The sequence below is a fragment of the Hippocampus comes genome, unplaced genomic scaffold (genome assembly GCF_001891065.2).
Source record: "Hippocampus comes isolate QL1 unplaced genomic scaffold, H_comes_QL1_v1.1 scaffold156, whole genome shotgun sequence".
NCBI lineage: Eukaryota > Metazoa > Chordata > Actinopteri > Syngnathiformes > Syngnathidae > Hippocampus > Hippocampus comes.
Genome location: NW_017805744.1, coordinates 805,255 through 824,761, shown reverse-complemented (window position 1 = coordinate 824,761; position 19,507 = coordinate 805,255). Strand labels below are relative to the sequence as shown.

At 40.8% G+C, this 19,507-nt stretch overlaps 2 protein-coding genes and 1 long non-coding RNA gene across 4 annotated transcripts in view; 1 reads left to right on the top strand and 2 right to left on the bottom strand.

The window, feature by feature from the left end:
• rtn4rl2b (reticulon 4 receptor-like 2b) overlaps positions 1–1,461 on the bottom strand; it is a 7,515-nt gene extending 6,054 nt beyond the window's left edge. Inside the window, exon 1 of the mRNA XM_019884347.1 lies at positions 1,254–1,461. Within this exon, the coding sequence (XP_019739906.1) occupies positions 1,254–1,305 (52 nt within the window). The 5' untranslated portion in view covers positions 1,306–1,461. The remainder of the gene's footprint in view (positions 1–1,253) is intronic.
• A 113-nt stretch (positions 1,462–1,574) lies between these two features.
• Positions 1,575–5,087, top strand: LOC109524447 (uncharacterized). The gene is made up of 2 exons (XR_002169964.1): positions 1,575–1,656; positions 3,483–5,087. It is a non-coding gene; the product is annotated as an uncharacterized LOC109524447 (long non-coding RNA).
• A 1,530-nt stretch (positions 5,088–6,617) lies between these two features.
• Positions 6,618–18,095, bottom strand: slc43a3b (solute carrier family 43 member 3b). 2 transcript variants are annotated; one of them, XM_019884396.1, is made up of 13 exons: positions 17,873–18,092; positions 16,550–16,787; positions 16,347–16,476; positions 14,068–14,114; positions 13,892–13,968; positions 12,432–12,524; positions 12,200–12,339; positions 11,939–12,042; positions 10,914–11,057; positions 10,512–10,619; positions 8,282–8,468; positions 7,364–7,487; positions 6,618–7,280 (listed from the first exon to the last, which is right to left on the bottom strand). In XM_019884396.1, exons 2-13 carry the CDS (start codon positions 16,734–16,736, stop codon positions 7,170–7,172), a joined length of 1,452 nt encoding a protein of 483 aa, XP_019739955.1. In that variant the 5' UTR covers positions 16,737–16,787; positions 17,873–18,092; the 3' UTR covers positions 6,618–7,169. The 2 variants fall into 2 exon arrangements, 1 of the variants encoding a protein (XP_019739955.1); XR_002169969.1 differs by lacking the exon at positions 6,618–7,280 and adding an exon at positions 7,746–7,814 and having other exon boundaries at positions 7,386–7,487; positions 17,873–18,095.
• Between the last annotated feature and the right edge of the window lie 1,412 nt (positions 18,096–19,507).

Below are 19,507 nucleotides of genomic sequence, written 5' to 3'. Positions count from 1 at the left end.
AATGCCTATTGCTTGCAACTGACCGATTTGGTGTTTGGAGCCACACTGGATTGTTTTACTAGGGCAGCAAGGAAACAGCTGGGCACTTACAAGCTACGGTGCGTTTAAAAACGTTTGGGGACACTCGCGTAGATGTGCACCTCAGTGAACAGGCACGACATCGGTGAGTCAATGAATTTTATTTTACATTTCTTCTTGTCATTTTATTTCGTTTGTATTAAATTCATGGTAACGAAATAAAATGACAAAGATACAAACGTATCAAATAAATCTGCTCACCTGCAATTTATAATGGCGCATTGTAGTCACCTTCGTGCACGAAGGTTCGTTCAATCTCAGCTGTTAGTCAGTTATTAGTTAGTCAGTTATGTCAGTTATTTGCTGTTGTATCGTCGATTTTCAAAATGCAAATGATCTGTTTACTTTATTTTCAAAGAACAGTTTGTTTTGTTATTGTTTGGTTGGTGTCTTAAATGAAACTGCGACATTGCGCAATTTATTGGACAGACTTGTTTAAGATCACACAGCGTAATTTGGGTGGCATTTTATTTCGTATTTTTAAATCATCTTTTTATTTTTGACTATCTGTAAATGTAGTTTACTGCTCTTAATTGTGAATGCATACTTGATGGTTTTAAATGCTCCTGAAATTAAGTGCTGCTTGACGAGCCTATACAGTATTGTGTTCATAATATGTGACGTCACTGAAGGCCTAAGGTTGAAATGCACGGCCCGCCACTGGATCTAACTGATTATTAAAATAACAAAAATGCACCCACACTCAATCCAAAAATACCTACAAAGCATCTTCTTGCCACCCTGGGTTCTCTTTTTTTTTTCTTCGTCTTCTAACCCATTGCAGGTCATTGAATCTCCATATTCAACTGTATTGCATTCATTTGTAGCGTTGCTGAATTTCCCCTTGACTTGAGTAGTCTGTCTGAATCTATAAAATCAAAATGCAATTGGTTTGTTTTAGTCAGAATTATGCTCAAATGTAGTTGTCCAAACTGTATAAGTTCTCTAGTAAGAGTCAATTTTCAATTTGGTAGTTTCCATTATCTGTTTATATGTTCAATAAACAAACAAACGAACAAAATAAAGTCACTTTTTTTTTCCTAGTTCATGAAAGTTTCCAGCTATTCAAATTCTCACCCGACTAAGTACAAAAAAATAATCAAAATTAAAGCATGCATTTTTGTTTCATCTAAAATGCAAGGCAACACAAACATGTTGAGTGCACGGCAACTCACTTTTGAAGTTGTGGGCTGTTTTGGAGCTCCTCTTGGTCCAGCGAGTCTCCATGATGAGTAAAATCGAAAGCGAGTTAGCCTGCGCGGCGACAAAGTGCCTGCTTGCTGCTATCTCTGCTGACGTTCGGCTCCGGGGACTCAGTCGCTGTGGCTTCACAGGGGAGTGAATGAAACTCGGGAGTCCCCGCAAGCATTATTTATACTTGGCGGCGGCTTCGTCGCCCACCAGGCAGCGTAGGCAGGGCTGTGTCCGCTGTCAGACGTCAGCCTCCCTGGTGAAAGGAGGAGGGATGGCACTCGCCGAAGGAAGAGCCAAGAAAGGGAGCAGAAGACAATGTTTGGCTCCTTCCTTCTTATGTTATCTAACAATACAGCATCATTGTGGTTGAAAAGGTGGTGGGAAGTGAGTATTTATTTATTTTCTTTTGACTTTTTACTTTTACTCTTTATCCCTTTATTTCACGACAGGATTTGTATTTGGGCAGCCCAGTGGGCGAGTGGTTAGCCCGTCAGCCTCACACTGCGGAGGTGTAGAGTTCGATTCCGTCTCCCCTCCTTCCTGTGTGGAGTTTACATGTCCCCCCCCCCCCCATGCCTGTGTAGGTTTTCTTCGGGTACTGCAGTTTCCTCCCACGTTCCAAAAACATGCATGGCAGGTTAATGGAACACTCTAAATTGTCCCTAGGTGTGAGTGTGAGCGCAGATGGTTGTTTGTCTATATGTGCCCTGCGATTTGCTGGCAACCAGTTCAAGGTGTACCCTCGCCTCCTTCCCAAAGACAGCTGGGGTAGGCTCCAGCACGCGCCGCGACCCTTGTGAGGGTAAGCAGATCCGAAAATGGATGGATGGATAAATAGAGTCCGCCTGTGTGTGATCTAGTCTCAGTATAACTGCACCTGCTCTGTGATGTTCTCCGAGATCTGTCAAAAGAATATTGGGGAGCAAATAGCATCATGAAGACCAAGGGACCCATGCAGGCATGGGGATAACCTGCAAAATCCACACAGGAAGGCTAGGGCCTGGAATCTAACCCTGCATCTCTGCACTGTGAGGTGGACATGCTAACCTGTCGACCACCGTGTCGCCAAGTTGGGTTTGGTGGATGTCTGGCGTCATTTCCATCCAAGCGATAAAAATTTCACATTCATGTAACAAGTGCATGGAAGTTATTTGGGAATAAACTATTTCTTAATTTCAAAACCGCACATGTACGGGGTAAAGAGCAATACAATAGGATCTATGATCATTTCGGATCATTGCCCAATTACTGTGGAAATTAATTTTAGAGCTGATAGTACCTTGACATACTGGAGACTTAATGTTTGTGTGTTTGTTTTTTACCTGCAAATGCTAATATAAAACAGGAAATTCAATCAGTCCTGGCTGTGCCATAAATGACAATGATATTGTTTCTCCCTCCGTGTTATGGGATGAAGGAAAGGCCACAATGAGAGGGAAGATTACAGGCTACAATTTGAATTAGAGAATGAAACTGAGCAATTAGAGAAGGGACATGAAATCACAAAGAGGAGACACATAAAGTCGAGGTTTTTAATTAGAAAATACTCCGAAATGGGTAATAAGGCAAGTTGATTGCTGGCGTTCCAAATTCGGAAGGCACCATCCAATCGGATAGTCTCCAAAATTAGGCACCAAAAAGACAATCAGAGCGGTGCCGAGCAACATAACTTGAGAGGGCAGGAACATTCAACCTGCACAAATGCATGCGCTACATGAAGACCCTTGATAGTGCAGTAGACTTCAGACAGCCAAGAGGTTGTCAACTCTTCTCATGGACGGGGGGGAACTGGGGGAAGCGTATGGAGTCTGGGGCAATTGCCCAAGTAATTGATGAAGTAATTGATCGGATAATCAATTCTAAGATTTTTTTAGAAACGGACCTAAACAAATTTACCACTCAGGAAGCACCAATGACCTCCAACATGACACCAGATGCACGTGATGTCAAGGAAAAACTCTCTATTCCAGACAAAGATGATGTAAATTTGACAATGGAATTGAACATTGGTAGTCATGGGCATGAGTGAGCAAAAAGAGTAGCAAGTGACCATCCGGTCCAAGCAAAGGGGTTGAGTGCTAATGTTAGCTATTACCTAGCTAGCTGCCAAATGGCTTACTCCTATCGGCATTATTTGTTGAAAAAAGAAAAAAAAGCTAATGTTTACTTCAAGAAATCAAACTAATGAGAGGCTATCCAATATCTTTCAGCGGATTGTGTATTTTTCTGGAAAAGATGGAAAACAATACAGTCTGGACGTGGGTTTCCGCGACAAGGCTTGGGGTTACTCATAAATTGATCCGTCATCACCCACATGGGTCAAGGTGAGTACCAGCATGACACACTCCATCTGTTCCCAAGCAAATACACTTACCAAACTGAAATTCCATGTTTCAGGATGCTTACGACAGCAACGTTTCTTGGCAAGTGATTGGCGGATGCATATTGTACATCACATCCTAACTGACTTTGGCAAGTATTTACCCACGGGGTGGTGCAACAGCTTTGGAAGCGTGATTGGGAGATTTCTTTGACAATATTCTTGGCCTCTGGGTAAACCGGCCAGACTCCGTGGAGGAGGAGGAAGTGTGTGAGTTCACCTCATGTGCGTATCTTGTAGATGCAACGTGTGTCTACACACTCCACACCAGCCTCTCCTCCCTTAATGATGCATTCTCTCACTCGCCCGCTTGTGTCAACGTGATTCACAGGCACGCTGACATTTGAATTGGTGTAAACACAGCATGTTCAAAGGATCTGTCTTGATTCTATTAATGTGTCGCCGACTGTCGATAGCCATCTCTCACACGTGCAAACTCATCTTTCACAGCTGAAGACCTTCTACAGTATGTGGTCAGTGTGTGCTTTGGCCAACAATGTACATCAGGCCAGTGGGGAGACAAACCATCAGAAGTTGCACTCAACGTTTATTTTGAAACTTGGAAGGGTGTTGTGTGTGCAAGCTGTTTTTGTCTCATTTGTTAACAATGTAGACTTGAGATCAAATCCAATTCTTTTTAGAAGCAGTGTGAGGTTGCGTAGAATTGAATGAAGCACATGAAATGTGGGTGTACAGAGCGTTGCAAGGTCCATCCAGACTTTGTTGAATTTTTGAGTCATTCAACATTAAGTTTTAGCATCGTATCACACTTGAAAATTGACTCAAAGTGGAATGAACCCAATGACAATAACCAGATGCGCATTTTCTATATGTTTGTTAAAATGTTTAATAAAATGTCCACTTTGTTTTATATTATGGTGTTACAAGGTGGTGTTTGTTATAAAAGTTTGAGAACCACTGTTTTACAGTGCTGTGAGTGGTATGGAGCAACCAAAACATGATGGACATTCCATTCAGTATAGTTCGGCTGCGATTGGCTGGCAACCAGTTGAGGGTGTCCCCCACCTACTGTCTGAAGATGGCTGGGATAGGCTCCAGCACGCCCGCAACTCTCGTGACGATAAGCATCTCGGTTCATTGATGGATGCACAGTTTTGTTTTTCCAATAGCAACCCTAAAAACAGATGGAGACCAACACTGACGTTAGGTGTTAGGTTGTTGTTTCTATTCTCAGCTTCTGACACTTTTGTTTCTATTTCTGTCATTGCTGTTGTGAAAGGCTCCATCTGCAATTTGCTACTGTAGGAGATGTACACGCACTTACATTCCAAGTGATAGAATTGACAGGTTTGCATCGATCTAACATGTTGCGCAGCGGGGGCACAGTGAGAGACTTGGTCAGTGAAGTTGTCTGTGTTATTTCTGGAAGCAGACACAACTTATTGCTGCAGAGGATCTTCTGTCCCCAAGAGTTTTAAAAAAAATTCTTCTTGAGTCTGTTAGTGTAGTGACACACTAACTTGTGTACAGGCAACGTGCGTTCAGTTCCTACTCAGTGACTGTGAGTGTAAATGGCTGTTCTTGTTCTCTTCTCTCTCTATTTCTTTTCTTCTTAAGTTGAGGTAGTAGGTTAAAAAAAATAAAATAAAAATGATGGCAGGTATGGTTGCACGGTGCCTGACTGTTTAGCACGTCCGCCTCACATTTCAAAGGTGCAGGGTTCAGTTTCAGGTCCCGGCTTTCCTGTGTGGAGTTTGCATGTTCTCCCCGTGCCTGCGTGGGTTTTCTCCGGGTAGTCTGGTTTCTTGCCACATTCCCAAAACATGCATGGCAGGTTCATGGAACACATTAATTGTCCCTCGGTATGAATGTGAGTGCGAATGATTGTTTGTCTATGTGCGCCTTGAGATTAGATGGCATTAAACAAAATTTGCTTGTCAAAAATGGACAAGAAAACCCAAAGTGCATATAATACAAACCAAGACGATAATTATCAACCGAAATACTACTTATATGGAACAAAGAAACTACGAGGTATGAACATCAAGCATCTAGAGAGACTCTAGACATAGGCAAGGCAAATTTTCCAACAGCAGTCATTAGCGTGGCATGGCTTTTTAAAGGCAGTAGGTAACAAGGGCAAATTCATGTCATGTGCGGTTCGTAAGGAAATGCCTACTCTCCAGTGGGAGACTGAGGAAACAAAGCAAACAGGACTGGATCATGACAAAGATGTTTTGCTCTTGACATGTGGAGCGGTGACATGATGCAAGAGGAAAAAACTGTTGGGGGGAAATGAGCACTTATGATGTAACGGGTGTGCCGTGTCTAATGGAGTAATGAAAGGTATAAGGTTCAATGAATTGAATTCCATGACAATTGGCTTGATAAATGGCTGAATAATTGGCATGAGTATTTGCAATTCTAAAAATTCAAACACCGGAGTTTACAATCCTTGATTTAGGCCCTTCTAGATTAATTTGAACCACTAAGGAGAGCCCTACTTGATTTAGACCTTTTCAAGTGATATCAGATTAACCTCTAGAGCAGTGGTTCTTAACCTTGTTTATCGTACCGAACCCAACCAGTTCATATGCACGTTCACCGAACCCTTCATTCATGAAAAATAAAAATATTATTATTATTATTATTTTTACAAATTCAAGACATAAAAAAACGCATTTATTAAAAACAAAAAAAAAGTAAACACAATTAGTAAAGTATAGAGTATACGTTTTTTAATTATGCACAAAATGAACCACCGAGTGATGGCCAAGCGGGCGTATCTTAACTAATTGACATGTTGAGTTGGGTGTGTCTTAACCTCCATGACAGAGGCTCTGTCGAACCCCCGAGACTGATTCACCGAACCCCTAGGGTTCGATCGAACCCAGGTTAAGAACCACTGCTGTAGAGGGAATCAGCTAGTGCATTAGAAGAATAATTTGACCATGTTGTCCAAAGTTCAGTCATGTTCACAGCACACAAACAAGGACACATTTCAGATATTTCACTTCATATCTTTTTAAATGCCCCCACAATTAATGTTCATTCTTCATCGCGTGAAACTTTTTGAGAAAGTTAAAACTCCACATGCTTGTCTCATTTCTATATTTACAAAATGAGGTCTGTTAACTTCGTAGACGACTACAATGTGCAGTAGGTGGAATAGCTGAGTCGTGAACTGCTTTGTTGAGTCTGCAACTTTGCTTCAGTTTAAAACAGAAGCCTAAGTTACACTTTTGGCAAATTCATAACATTACCAAATATGTCAAGAATTCAGAATACGCTTCTATATTTTCTACAGTAAAAAAAAAAAGTGGAGAGACAAAGTTAACATAAGGTTGTCCAAAATAAAGCAAAACTGTGAGTACACGCAGCCGTTTTGGGTTTGCTGACGGCACACAAAACATAACATAGGAATCCGAAACACACAATCAAAAAACTTGGTGAATCATTTAAAAATCAAAGAACCAACAGAACAGTATTGATGTTACAGTCACTGTGTCAGCGTCATTGTGAGAATTGAGAAATTGTCACAAGTCCGCTTTTACTGCTATTGAAGCTGACTCTTGGCGCGCTGCGATGCAAGATTTCTACAGTGCAAAAAGACAGACAGCGGGTGGACAAAGGCGAGCAGAATCACCAGGGTCACAGCGATGTTCACCTACAGGCACATGAGAATAAAAGGGAGTGCCTGAAGGAATTTGTTCAGGAATTTATTCAAGATTTGTGTGACTGCATACTCACATATAAAGGATCTCCATGCAGGACAGACTTTACCAAAGCAAGGCAGGCATACTGCAGTAAAGAGAAGACTGCTGAAATAGCCATGATGAGGCCGTACAGCTTTCCAAAGTGGCATGATGGGAAACTAGATGCACACAAAAAGAAAAAAAAAAAGCACAACACAACACAAACATTTTAATAAAGCCATATTTTTGATGGTTTTGGATTAGACCACAGTGTGCTGAGCACCGAACAATGTGATCAAAGGTGTGCAGTCAGACAAAAATAGCAGCACCTGATGCCCCAGGCAGGAGTGTATAGATGAAGCAGCTCAGCGAGTTCAGAGCGTAAATTGTGAAACCTTTCAGAGATTTGAAAACAAGTTGCAGACTCTTAAAATGACCTCAAAAGCGCACAGATAGTCAGTGGATGAAGGCCAGAATTGGAGTAATGTGCTCCCTCTTACGTGTTCCAGTTACGAGCGGAGCATCAGCATTTTGAACAATCTGACAATGTTTGGGTGAATTCGGACACTCTCCAAAGTATTTGCCGTTTCAAAGTGCTCATGTGGGAAAAAGCTTCACCTTTGCTGGTGGCCTGAGGTGTAAAAATCAAAACAATAGAGAATAGAAATTCCTCCCCAAAAAAGTGTGGAGCACACTTTTTTGTCTGTATGTCTGTCGGTATGTTAGTTATGAGACTACTTTCTGGCTCATGTCGAATGAATAAGAAGAGATTATGTTAGCATTCTTGGGTTGGGGAAATCGAGCCTCTCTGACTCAATGACAAAAAAAAGAGAAACAAATGATGACATGCATCCATCTTGCTGAACACATGAACATCAATCAAAACAATACATCTCATGGCAACTTTTCTTGCTTTTTGAAGGTACAGTATTAAGGGAGATATTGCAAAACTTTTGTGTGCAGTTTTACTCACGCCACACTGAGGAATGCTGCATTGCCACCATACAGGAACGAGCGATTGAGCACTTGGATGATGAAGGTAAAGTACTGAAGTTGTAAGAGTGGTGCAGCGGCACAAATTGAAAACACCAACGCCATCAACGATGTCAGGAAGAGAGAAAGAACTGAGGAATTCAGGTCTGCCTCTTGTTCACTCATACCTACACACACAAAAAACAAACCAACAACAAAGTAATTTGCATTTCAGTTTTCATTGACAAGCTATCTGTTAAATGTAGTTTGTGGCCTTTGAATTTCCACCTCCTCCATTTCACTATAGAGTCACAGCAGCTCGTTTAATGACAAGCTTTAACACCAGCATGTAATTCCTGCCCATACAATCCACCTTATTCCCGGAGGCTCTGATATCGAAACGATTGCAAGAAAGGTAATTTTGTTGTGAAAATTGGTACAGTTTCCATCGTGTACCCGTTGATAAGGAACGCAAAAGGATTCAGCTGAATATCTTAATTTGTAAAGACCGCCTAAATGTTGCAAGCTTGCTGCTTTCATTTAATGGGCAAAAGGAAAATGGAGTAATACGTGCAACAATCTTTGGGCGTAAGTTACGACAAAATACCGGAGAAGGTTCACCGGGTGCCACCGTATAAAGATTGAGAGCAGTGTCACAAGAACATCAGATATTTCATGTATACGGGTGGAAACCACAAAGTAAATGATCAATAACACGTATGGACCTATTTCGTGCACACATTTGCTCAGTGTGAAAGAGTCCTGCTGCAATGGGAAATGACCAGTTACCGTATTTGGAAGCACCGATGTAGCCTCCTACCAGAACGTAAAAACTGAGATTTTGCCGCTGGTTAGACCGCACCTCTGGAAGGCTTATCTTTCAATGCTGCTAAAGAAAACTCAGAATTTGCTCCATTTTGGAGGATATTCTCCCGTTGGCATTTTCAAATCAATTTCGTCCGTGCATTTTTTATGCGTTTTTAATATGTGGCGACTCTACCGTCTAGGCTTCTTACACACCCACCATTCGTAACCTGGAAATATGTGTGCAACCATCATAGAGGCGTGATTCAGTGAAGTCTGAGGATACCCCAATTTCCCGATCATGGAATTTTCATGAGACTAGAGAATTCCATAGAGATCCATTTTGAAAATATGGCACACTTTGATTGTGCCGTGGACTCGGAAGTTAACGCCAGTGAGATGTGCACAGCTCAACTACACGCCACTTTGAAAGAGTGTGTGCTTTACATTCACTTTGTTATAAATCCAGTAAATTTATTTAGAGTACTGTGCTCAGAACGGAAAGCTTGTTCAGGTCGTCAAGCAGCATGCAGTACCCCCTCAATCAAATAACCCCCTCCAAAACAATGACTAGGACTGTGACTCTGCGCTTCAACCGCAATTACTAGCAGCATGTGGAAATGCTCCTCAAGGTGAAGAAAAAAATTGTACTAGTGCTGATCCTTTTTGTCATCATCTGATTTAATGTTGACGTTTGGCCGTCATTGTATTGTAGTTCTGACACATATGCAGCCGTTTGGCAATCGTTGAGTGTATATGGGACAGGTGCTCCCTCCAACCCCCATCCATATATTAGCAGGAATCAGCCGAGTTGGCCGTTCACCTTCATCAGCTCACTGTCAGCAGCTGTGAAATGACTCAAAATATGATGTTTTGCCTTCGAGAGGCACTAGACCATAGTACAGCCCCCGGAGTCCGGAGGCCAAAACACGCATTACGTCGGTGGGACAATGGTCACCCTGACAAATTTGTCAGCCTCATGCCCTGATGTTCATTGTCTCCACCCAATTGTTACTCCACCAACATAATTCTACATCACTGTCAGTCCCTCTCCAATTGGACGCATGTGTCTGACATTACGACGCTGCCGTTCTCTGACAACATTGCCCCCAGTACCTGATACAGTAGCATGATAGTTAGACTATACATCAACTGTAACATCAATAATGTACTGTTTGTTGGTGGCTTTTTAGACGATGTATCCTAAAATGGTTCATACAGCTTTTTCATTTGTTGGAAATACGCGAATGGATTCCTATTATCTATTTGCCTGTTTGAAACTTGGCCTGACTGTATTTATTCAGTGGGTTCTACTTTGTACCCTGATGAACGTCCCACTGAGTCTGGTGGCTACTAATATTTCCACTAGTTAATTTTTAATTTTTTTCTTGGTGATTATAAAGGCAAACGTGCTTGTTGTTCATTACCTTCAGGCAGAGGTTTGCGCTTGTTTCTGTCCATGATGAGGCCATTCCAAGGCGCGCACAACACCCCACACAGTTGGGTAAAGGCAAAGGCGTTGATGTACTGGCTGACTGCCAACACAGTGACAAAGGTTTATACATTTAAATGAGGATTACTGTCAACTTCACAGTGCCAATTTGTGTAATGTGTCTTTCTGGGACCATTAACTAGAAGAAAATGAACAATTACTGTAGTAATTTTTTTCCTCATATGGTTTCTCTGTGCCCTGCCATGTCTTTTTTAATATCAGGGTCATCAGGGCATGCGTGCATGTTTTGATTATCTACCGGGGAGGCTTGTTTGTGTATATTTGAATTGCATGCCACTGTAGTATTTGAAGGCCACATGATGAAGTATGATCTTACCAAGTGAAGGCTCTCCATGAGTTAGCTTCTGCAGCATGGGGTTAAGGGCGCCAATGAACAGATAATGTCGCAGTTGGATCACCGACAACCAAATTACGTGCCAGATGAATAATCTGGATAGAACACACTCACGTAAAGTTTTCTCTGGGTGAGACAAGAAATTGCAGAGATTTCAAAATCATTAGTTCCGAAAAAGGTTGACCAACAGACCTAAACGGGACAATTGATCATATTTTCTTCAGGATGGATCTTTCACCAAGTAATTATTGTATTTAACAATTCTTCAGTGAAACATACATAAACACGCATTTCATCCCGGTTACCAAACATGGCAGCTGGGATTTATGGATTGATTAAAAAAATTCCTAAGGATGAACACCAAAGCAAGCAGACCATTCGCAAATATTAGTTTTCAATATCACTAATACATTTTTAATGACCTGTTGCTTTATTGCTTGAGAGGTGCCATATTTTCACTGCTATATAAAGCCATTGTGATAAGATAAGATAAGAAGATAAGATAACCTTTATTTGTCCCACACTGGGGAAATTTGCAGTCTACAGCAGCAAAATTGGTGGTGGTGGTGGGGGGGGGGTAGAGAAAAAAAAAACAGTGTTGCATGCACAAAATAAATAAATGTTTCAGAAAAAGAACTGTAAACAGTATAAATATAAGTTGTGGTTAAAATTATTAATTTAATATTCGCTAGAACTATCTCACTGGCTAACAAGCAATTTGACATGTTTCACCCGCATCACTTATTAAATAGGTAGTCACCATCATTATAATAGGAGTGACTTGAGTTGTAATTTTTTCTATTTCCCTACTGAACCAACTGAAATATGACCCTTACAAGATGTTTAAAAGAGAACCTCAGGAAATGTGAAAAACCTGTGTTCGGTGGCTGATGCCTTTCTGTATCTCAAACATTTTCAATGGGATGCTGAAGTTAAATTTGAGCTCTACATGTGTCTGTATGAAACCTGAGTTCGAAAAGATTGGAAACTTGCAATTGCACACTGACCTTGTTTCGCAGGTGCCTTGTTGGCAAATGGTTCTGTCTCTGTGGTCTTCTGTGAGCTCACATTCATAGACTGCTTGGCCCTTTTTCGCTTACTGCAGGACAGCCTAAGGTCAAAGTACAGCGCGAGTTAGATTTCTATGAGTACTTGTTTACATGTCATGCTTCCCATCCATGAATATACGAGATTTACACTTGCCAAGAGAAAAATGGCCATTTTGCATATACATAAAGAATAATGTGACAAGTCCTTCCTGTTCATACCCATATGTGTAGTCATCAGGCAGTGGGTATGGAATGATGGTTCTGGGAAAAAGGAAGAAAGTCCTGAGCACATGAATGACACTGCAGATGGACAGGAACAGGAAACAGGCACGGAGAGAGATGCCAGACTCATATAGCAACTGTATCGGAAAAAAGGCAAGATCAATATCAGTGTATTATATATGAGGTTAGATAAATCACATGATTTGGGTAATGATGGGAAATCTCTCACCTTGATGATTATGAAGAGTGCTGAGGAAGAGTCAAAGGCCCCGTTGTAGAGAGTAATGATGGTGGAACGACGGGTGCCAAAAAGGTTTCCCACCTTCAAGGGGAGAAGTTGAAATAAATGTATTATATTGCTGTGTTCTCTGCTGCTGGTAGTGGGTTTTTTTTTTTGTTTGTACTTTATCTATCCTTTATACGATGTTCACTAGAAAAGGTTGTTCACACTGATGCCGTATTTTTCAAACTTGTCATCATGAGGGCAGGCACAACATAATAGTTGACCTTAGTTACCCCTTGCACATACGCCCCGCATTGGTTGACGGGGCTTGACATGCAGAGAAATGTACAGTGAATTCTGTTTTGTACGGAAGCGTGGAACTGCCAATGTGGAATTTTTTTGCAAACAAATACGTTCAAATGTACTTGCGAGTACTTTCAAACATGCTTGCAAGTATGTTTGAATATATTTAAATATATTCAAAATATATTTAATGTAAATATATTTACATATAAATATATTGCTCTGACCAACCAGTCAGAGGATGGAAAATGCTGACATCATTGAGGGACAGTGGTCTGGCCCAGTGAGGAGGAATCTGAAATCTGATCATTGAAAGAACCAACCCAATTGCTAATACAGGTTTATTTACAGTGGCCAGCACTCCTGATTCTGACCCAGAATAGACTGACGTGGTAGCACAGTGAGGCTAGACACACATTTTTGCAGAGGTGGGAACTATTGATGGAAGGTCTGTCAGTCTGTCACTGACCGACGCCCATTTTGGTGATGATTGACAAATGATGGTAAATTCAAACTTATTGAAAGAAATGATGGTCAAAGCACTGACAAAGGTGGGTTTAGGCCCATCAGTGTATTCGTTACGAACCGGGTCAAGTACCGACGGACCTCTCAGTCGTCACTGACGGATGCCCATTTTGCTGACGCCTGACAGAAACACGCCCTGACTATCTCGTGTATTTGTCCGTGGGGCTGAAAACAAGCAGGCTTGCTTCTCTTGGCTATTTATGGAAACGCTTTTTGCTTCCTGTACAGTAGGTGGTGGTATGCACCAAATAGCTGTAATCCACCAATGAACCAAGATGACGAAAAGAAGCTTTTTAGGAGTTCATTTGGAAGTAATTTGAGTTCTTTGAATGCGCACACATGTACACGTGCACATGGACTTGTGTGTGCCCGTGCAAGGTTTGGCTCCCCTTCCCCATTCCCCTGCTCCTAACGGTATGGGTTTGCTGTGTCGAATACTGTGATGGGTCAAATGTAGTGAATAAATTTGTGAGTAAACTGAACAATAATTGAACATTATTTTAGTTATTTACTATGCTATATGTGACTTTTTAGTTTGGTAGTGTGCCGTGAGATTTTTCTCATGTCAAATATTTTCCTGGTGCTTTAAACAACCCCTCCAGGATAAGACTTGCTTGACAAAAATATTTCGGACCTACCTGCATGTTGGTGATGAGCAACATAATGCCCCCCACAGCAATGAAGGAGAGGGCTGGGAAAAGCAGGACGGACAGAGCTGATGGAAAAAAGGCAAATAAATGAGCATCCTCACTTGCTTTCAGGATTCAGACAAAAAAGTGTTTTGTTTTGTTTTGTTTTTTTTGTTTTGTTTTACCTGAATTTGAGAAGGCCACCATCAAGGTACCGACAGTGTGGAAACCTCTGAAATAAACACATTACATGCATGATCAATGAATGTTTTTTAAAACTAACAACATAATAAAGACTTTGGATTTGTGGATTTTGACAAAATATGTACCGTACACATGTTCAAACTAATACAGTACACACTGAGAGAAATTGAGAGAAGAATTCACACATCTTTTATGCAAAAGTATTTGAACAATGACTATTTCAGCATTTGGCCATTATACACCACCACAACTGATTTTAAATAAAATATAAACATGTGATTTTCGTGTACTTTAAGCTTCAATTTTAAAAAAAGGCAAAACACATAAATGTATAACCCTTTTATGCAGACTATCTCAATTTTTCTCAAAAGATTTTGTTGTACAAACACTTGTGGATTTAATTTCCAGCCTCGTGACGCGACTCCCCCTGGGGCTCCTGTTTTTCCATTTATTTCTTGTACCAACCCACAAAACAGTAGATCCCTTCAACTCATCAAGCTGTGAAGTATAGAGCTGGGAAAAGCTATGAGCATTCCTCGGCCCTGTATTTTCCCTCCACCCTGTTTTAGTGGAAACACATGGACGTTCCATGTGTCAGTATATTTTTGTTGTTGGTTTGGATTATTCTGGAGCTACAGCTCTGTTGACATGACAAAATAGTTACTGCGCACTGTCAGCCAAACATGCATTTTTCTCTCCGATAACTCCTTCTTACAGTGTATTTATCCTTTATCAGGTATTTTCTTGTACTGCTTTCATTTATGTAATTCGATCCCTTTCTCCCAACAACACCACCACGCAAAATAACCTGTTTCACTCTCAGCCATTTCAGTGCTCCCTGGGTTCCCTTTTAGGTGTCTATGTAGACATTACCATTTCTCATGAAAGCGACTGCGACTTTTCATCATCTGCTTCTTATCCTTCCTCCTTCCATCATGTTCATATAATGGATAAACACCGTGAACGAAAGAAAAAAAAATCACAAGGTCTCCTATATTTAGGCTGTAACCCAGCAACATTGCCAGAGGAACAACACATGGCAGCATCGTGGTTTAAAGTTTAGGGTAGGGCTTCATTTTAGACCAAAATCTTTAGACGAGATGAAGAGAATATTCAGCATGTTAATGACACGACGCATACACCCAATTCAACAAAATATTGGCTTAATTCGAAAAAAATTTAAGAGTTGGAATCTCCTAGTCAAAACCAAGGCCAAAATCAAATTTAAAATAAGTGGAGTGACCCGAAGACACAATCTGTCCTGTTTTGAGTGCTTTTGCAAGGAAACGTGGACAAATAATGCCAAGTCCAGATACAGTATGCAACAATGATACATCCTACCCTAAAACTCAACTCAACTAACTTTATTTATAGCGCACTTTAAAACAACCATTGTTGCAGACAAACTGCTGTACATGCAGTACAAATTAGTCATACAAAAACAACGACAGTAGAAACAATAAATGAACCACACTACTACATCAGACACCATAAAACATTGAAACAATGCAGAGCCAAAAGCTATAGAATAGAAATATGTTTTAAGGCCAGTTTTAAAAATGGACAGAGGACAAAAGGTCATTCCAAAGGGAGGGACGGGGGAGGGAAAAGGTGCAATCCTCTCTGAGCCTCTGCCTAGTCCTCGGTACCTCCGGTAGCGTCTGTTCTGCTGACCTGAGGCACTGAGCAGCCGAGTAGGGATAGAGGAGCTCAGAGAGGTAAGGTAAGACCATTTTAAGATTCGAAAACAAATCAAAGAATCTTAAAATGAACTGTAAAGTGTATCGGCATATATGAAAAAACAAGTGCATGAAACAAGCCTTAAATGTGATGAAAAATCAAGCCATTGTCACCGATCTCAAAAGCTGTGGGCCTGTCCACTGAATCTATGAATCCAGGCCCTGCTGAAAAATGGATGCTAATTGATACAGCATTTTCCTTATGCCTACAAATCTTCATATGTTTGAGCTGCCAAAATGTATGTCCAAGACATACCGCTAAAGCCTCGTCATTGCAGGTGAATATTTTCTTGATCCACTGTATTAGTCATGTGCATTACTGATCAATAATTTCAAACCATCCCTACCATATTTAACAGTCTATTGGATGCCACTCTCCTCTCAGTCACTCCTCTTGGAAACCATGCTGATATTTGTAATTGGCAACCATTAGTATGATTTCAGCTGCATGTATGGATGTTTCACTCAAACTGAGTGAACTCCATCATGGCACTGAACAAGTTGTGTCAAGATGCACTCACATTCCCAAGAGCCGAGCCACTGTTGTGCCAAAGTGGTCGAAAATGAAACCACTTGCTACTGTCAGAAAATTATTCATGAAGGATGCAATGGTGAAGACCAGGGAGAGCTGCTCATCTTGTCCACTGCAATCTGAAAGAGGCAAGGAAAAAGCCAATGTTGCACCTTTTATTCCAGATCAAAAGTATGAGAATCGCAAGCTGACCTAAAACCTGTGAGCCATTGATTCCTGTGCTGTTGACACACAGATCTTTGAAGTAACTCTCCTTCTTGAGGACGAAAACAAGTGAGGCCCACCCAAATAAGATGCCTGCAAAACAAAGACACTCCACCAGGCCCGTGATGAAGGTGAGGGCTTGTCGCATCCCCAAACGATTCTGACGGTCCGGCATGGTCCCTGTTTCTGGCACTCGCACGCACACCAGTGGAATCTGTGTTCACACCTGCCAAAAATAACCGAAGATGAGAGGCAAAAACATTTTAGTTTTATGCACTTTGTGTTTGTTTTCTGGTTACTTTTCATTGTTTTCCCATCCCACTACACTGAGGCAGAACAGAAGGCGCTCTAAAGAGTGGTCGAGACAGCGCAGAGGATCATCGGCTGCCCCCAACCCTTTGTGAAGGACGTTGAAATGTCCCATTGCATCAGAAGAACAGGGGCAGTCACAAGTAATAACACCCAACCTATCCACCATCAGTTTGTGGCAGGAGCTCTCGGTCCATCAAGACCAGAATAAACAAACTCGGCCACCCATCACCGCACTGACCTCACACTAACACCGACACTCTTTGCATATTGCGGGACCATGGGAGCCAAGTAAGTTTGAAGTGCCGACACTTGGAGAAAAAGTTTTCGAGACCACATCAAGTATTTTCTATAAAGGTGTCATTCATCCATTTCACTAGTCATTAATAGTTATTTTGCAATATATTCTGGATGTTGAATTATCGTTATTCTCGATGAAATGTGTTTTTGTTGGTATTTTCGGTTGTCTGGAATGGATACCATTGGATTTGCATTATTTTTGGGGGAAAATATTGTACTCCTTTGGATTTTGTAAGATTAAATTTTAGTTAGATTTTTTTTGGACTGCATTTATCCAAAAAAAAAAAAAAGGTTCCACTGTACTGTCCTTTGAAGAGTCAGCATCTCTGACTCCAGCGCTACCGTACCTTTAGCATTTGTGGTTCACAGCCATTGCACTGCATAATTTGTTTTGCGTGGCGACAAATATTATTTATTTGAGATTTTTCATTCTTGAAACACAAACCTAGAGTTGCACCCCAATTTCACTGTATCTTGACCATACAATGACAAAAAAGGCTTTGGTTAAGCTGTAGCCAATTCCAGTAGACATTAAGAGAGAGGCACAGCATTCTAGAAGAAATACAACTTATTGGGTTTATTGTCCTATGAACATAATTTATTCATTTTGACAAAAATAACTCGAATTTCTCCATTGTGAGACAAATAAAGGGTTTCTTATCTTCTCATAAAATGTGCAGTTAAGTAGAAAAGAATACAGACCTTTGATGCCCTCCTTCCCGCTGTGGTGGATCTCACAGATCACATCGCCATCTGTTCTGATTCTTTCTCTTCCTTTTAAATGGTATAGCTCCTCCTTCCTCTTGCCTTTTGGCTTCCGCTCTCCTTCTTTCTTAATCCGTCTCTTTGGTGCAAAGAAGGACCCTCTCCACCTTAGTTAGTTGCAAAAAAACAAACCAAAATGGCTTTCCGACAGCTATGATGAAAGTGCTGGAATTGCTGCAACACTTGTTCCGTCAGTCTAAAGGTCATGTGACTACACTAACAGAAAAAAAAATGTTGAAAGCTGATTGGAAACAGACAGGAAAGCATTCTTCCAAGAACTCAATTTACCGGTTGCAGCTCAGAACTGTGAAACTTGACCCCTAAATTTGTGTTTTGTGGATTTATCATCGATTTAACGACATAAAGAGAGAGTGAACTTCCCTTACGAGCTTTTTGTTTTTGAAACTTTTTTTTCCATATCAGGTCCTGTATTAGTTGATTAAAAAAAAATCCCCTCAAACCTAGCCATAAGATCTACGCCAATTCTATTTATGTATTTATTCGAACATCATCATGCAGGAGTCTGACTGCAAACAATAACAGATCACTGACAAAACAAAAAACAAAATTAAGCCTGCTTTTAGTCACCAGGCTTTCCTACAGCAATTAAAAGCACACTGAGCGGTTTGATTAAAAAAATAATAATTTTAAGTCTTGCTTTTTGTATTTATATATAAATTTGGCATCATTTTAAACGGTGCTCGTACCTGTGGTGTGTCAAATTCAGAAGGCATGTTTGTTTTCACTTTATGAGGACAAAATATGCTGGCCTAAGAATGACTCTGAACTTAGTTGGTTTGTCTGCAAGCATCTGCAATGGTATCCTACATAAACAATGAGAATGAAACAGGTGAATTTCTCAGATCACGTTTTAACAGACGATTATCAGCGAGCATAGCACACCAAGTGAAATTTAGTTAGGGTTGGCACGCATGATTCTGAAATTCAGGAACCGCAGAACAAGAAGAGTGCCAACATCAGCAAACTTTTGTGGCAACTTATGATCTTATGTCATTGAACTTAAGATTTGATGGAAAAAAGAGCCAAAATAGAGATGAACACGAGATTGTCTTTCCCAATCATTGCTTCCTCTTTCAAAAAATGTTATGTACAAAGTACTGAGAGTTGATCTAAAACACTATATTTATGTTGCTTATCCCACAATACAACATAACATGTACAAGTTTTCCAATAAAAACAAGCGTTTTGATGGAATGTCTCTCGAACTAAAATGTTGGAAGGAATGTTTATGGAACATTAATATGGAATGTTGCACATCGAAAAATTATTAACGGGTGATAGACTCAGAGGTAACATCATGGTGAAGGCCCCGGTGCAAATTTATTTTGTGCTTACACCCCTGCCAAAACACAAATGCATACATGCCTCTCGAGAGACCTACTGTTGTTGCCATGTTTTGGGCAGCGCTTTTCATTTTAATGCTGTAATTGACATATTGAGAATTGACAATATCACACACACACACACACACACAGAGTGACAGAGAGAGAGCAAGAGAGAGAGAGAGAGAGAGAGAGAGAGAGAGAGAGAGAGAGAGAGAGAGAGAGAGAG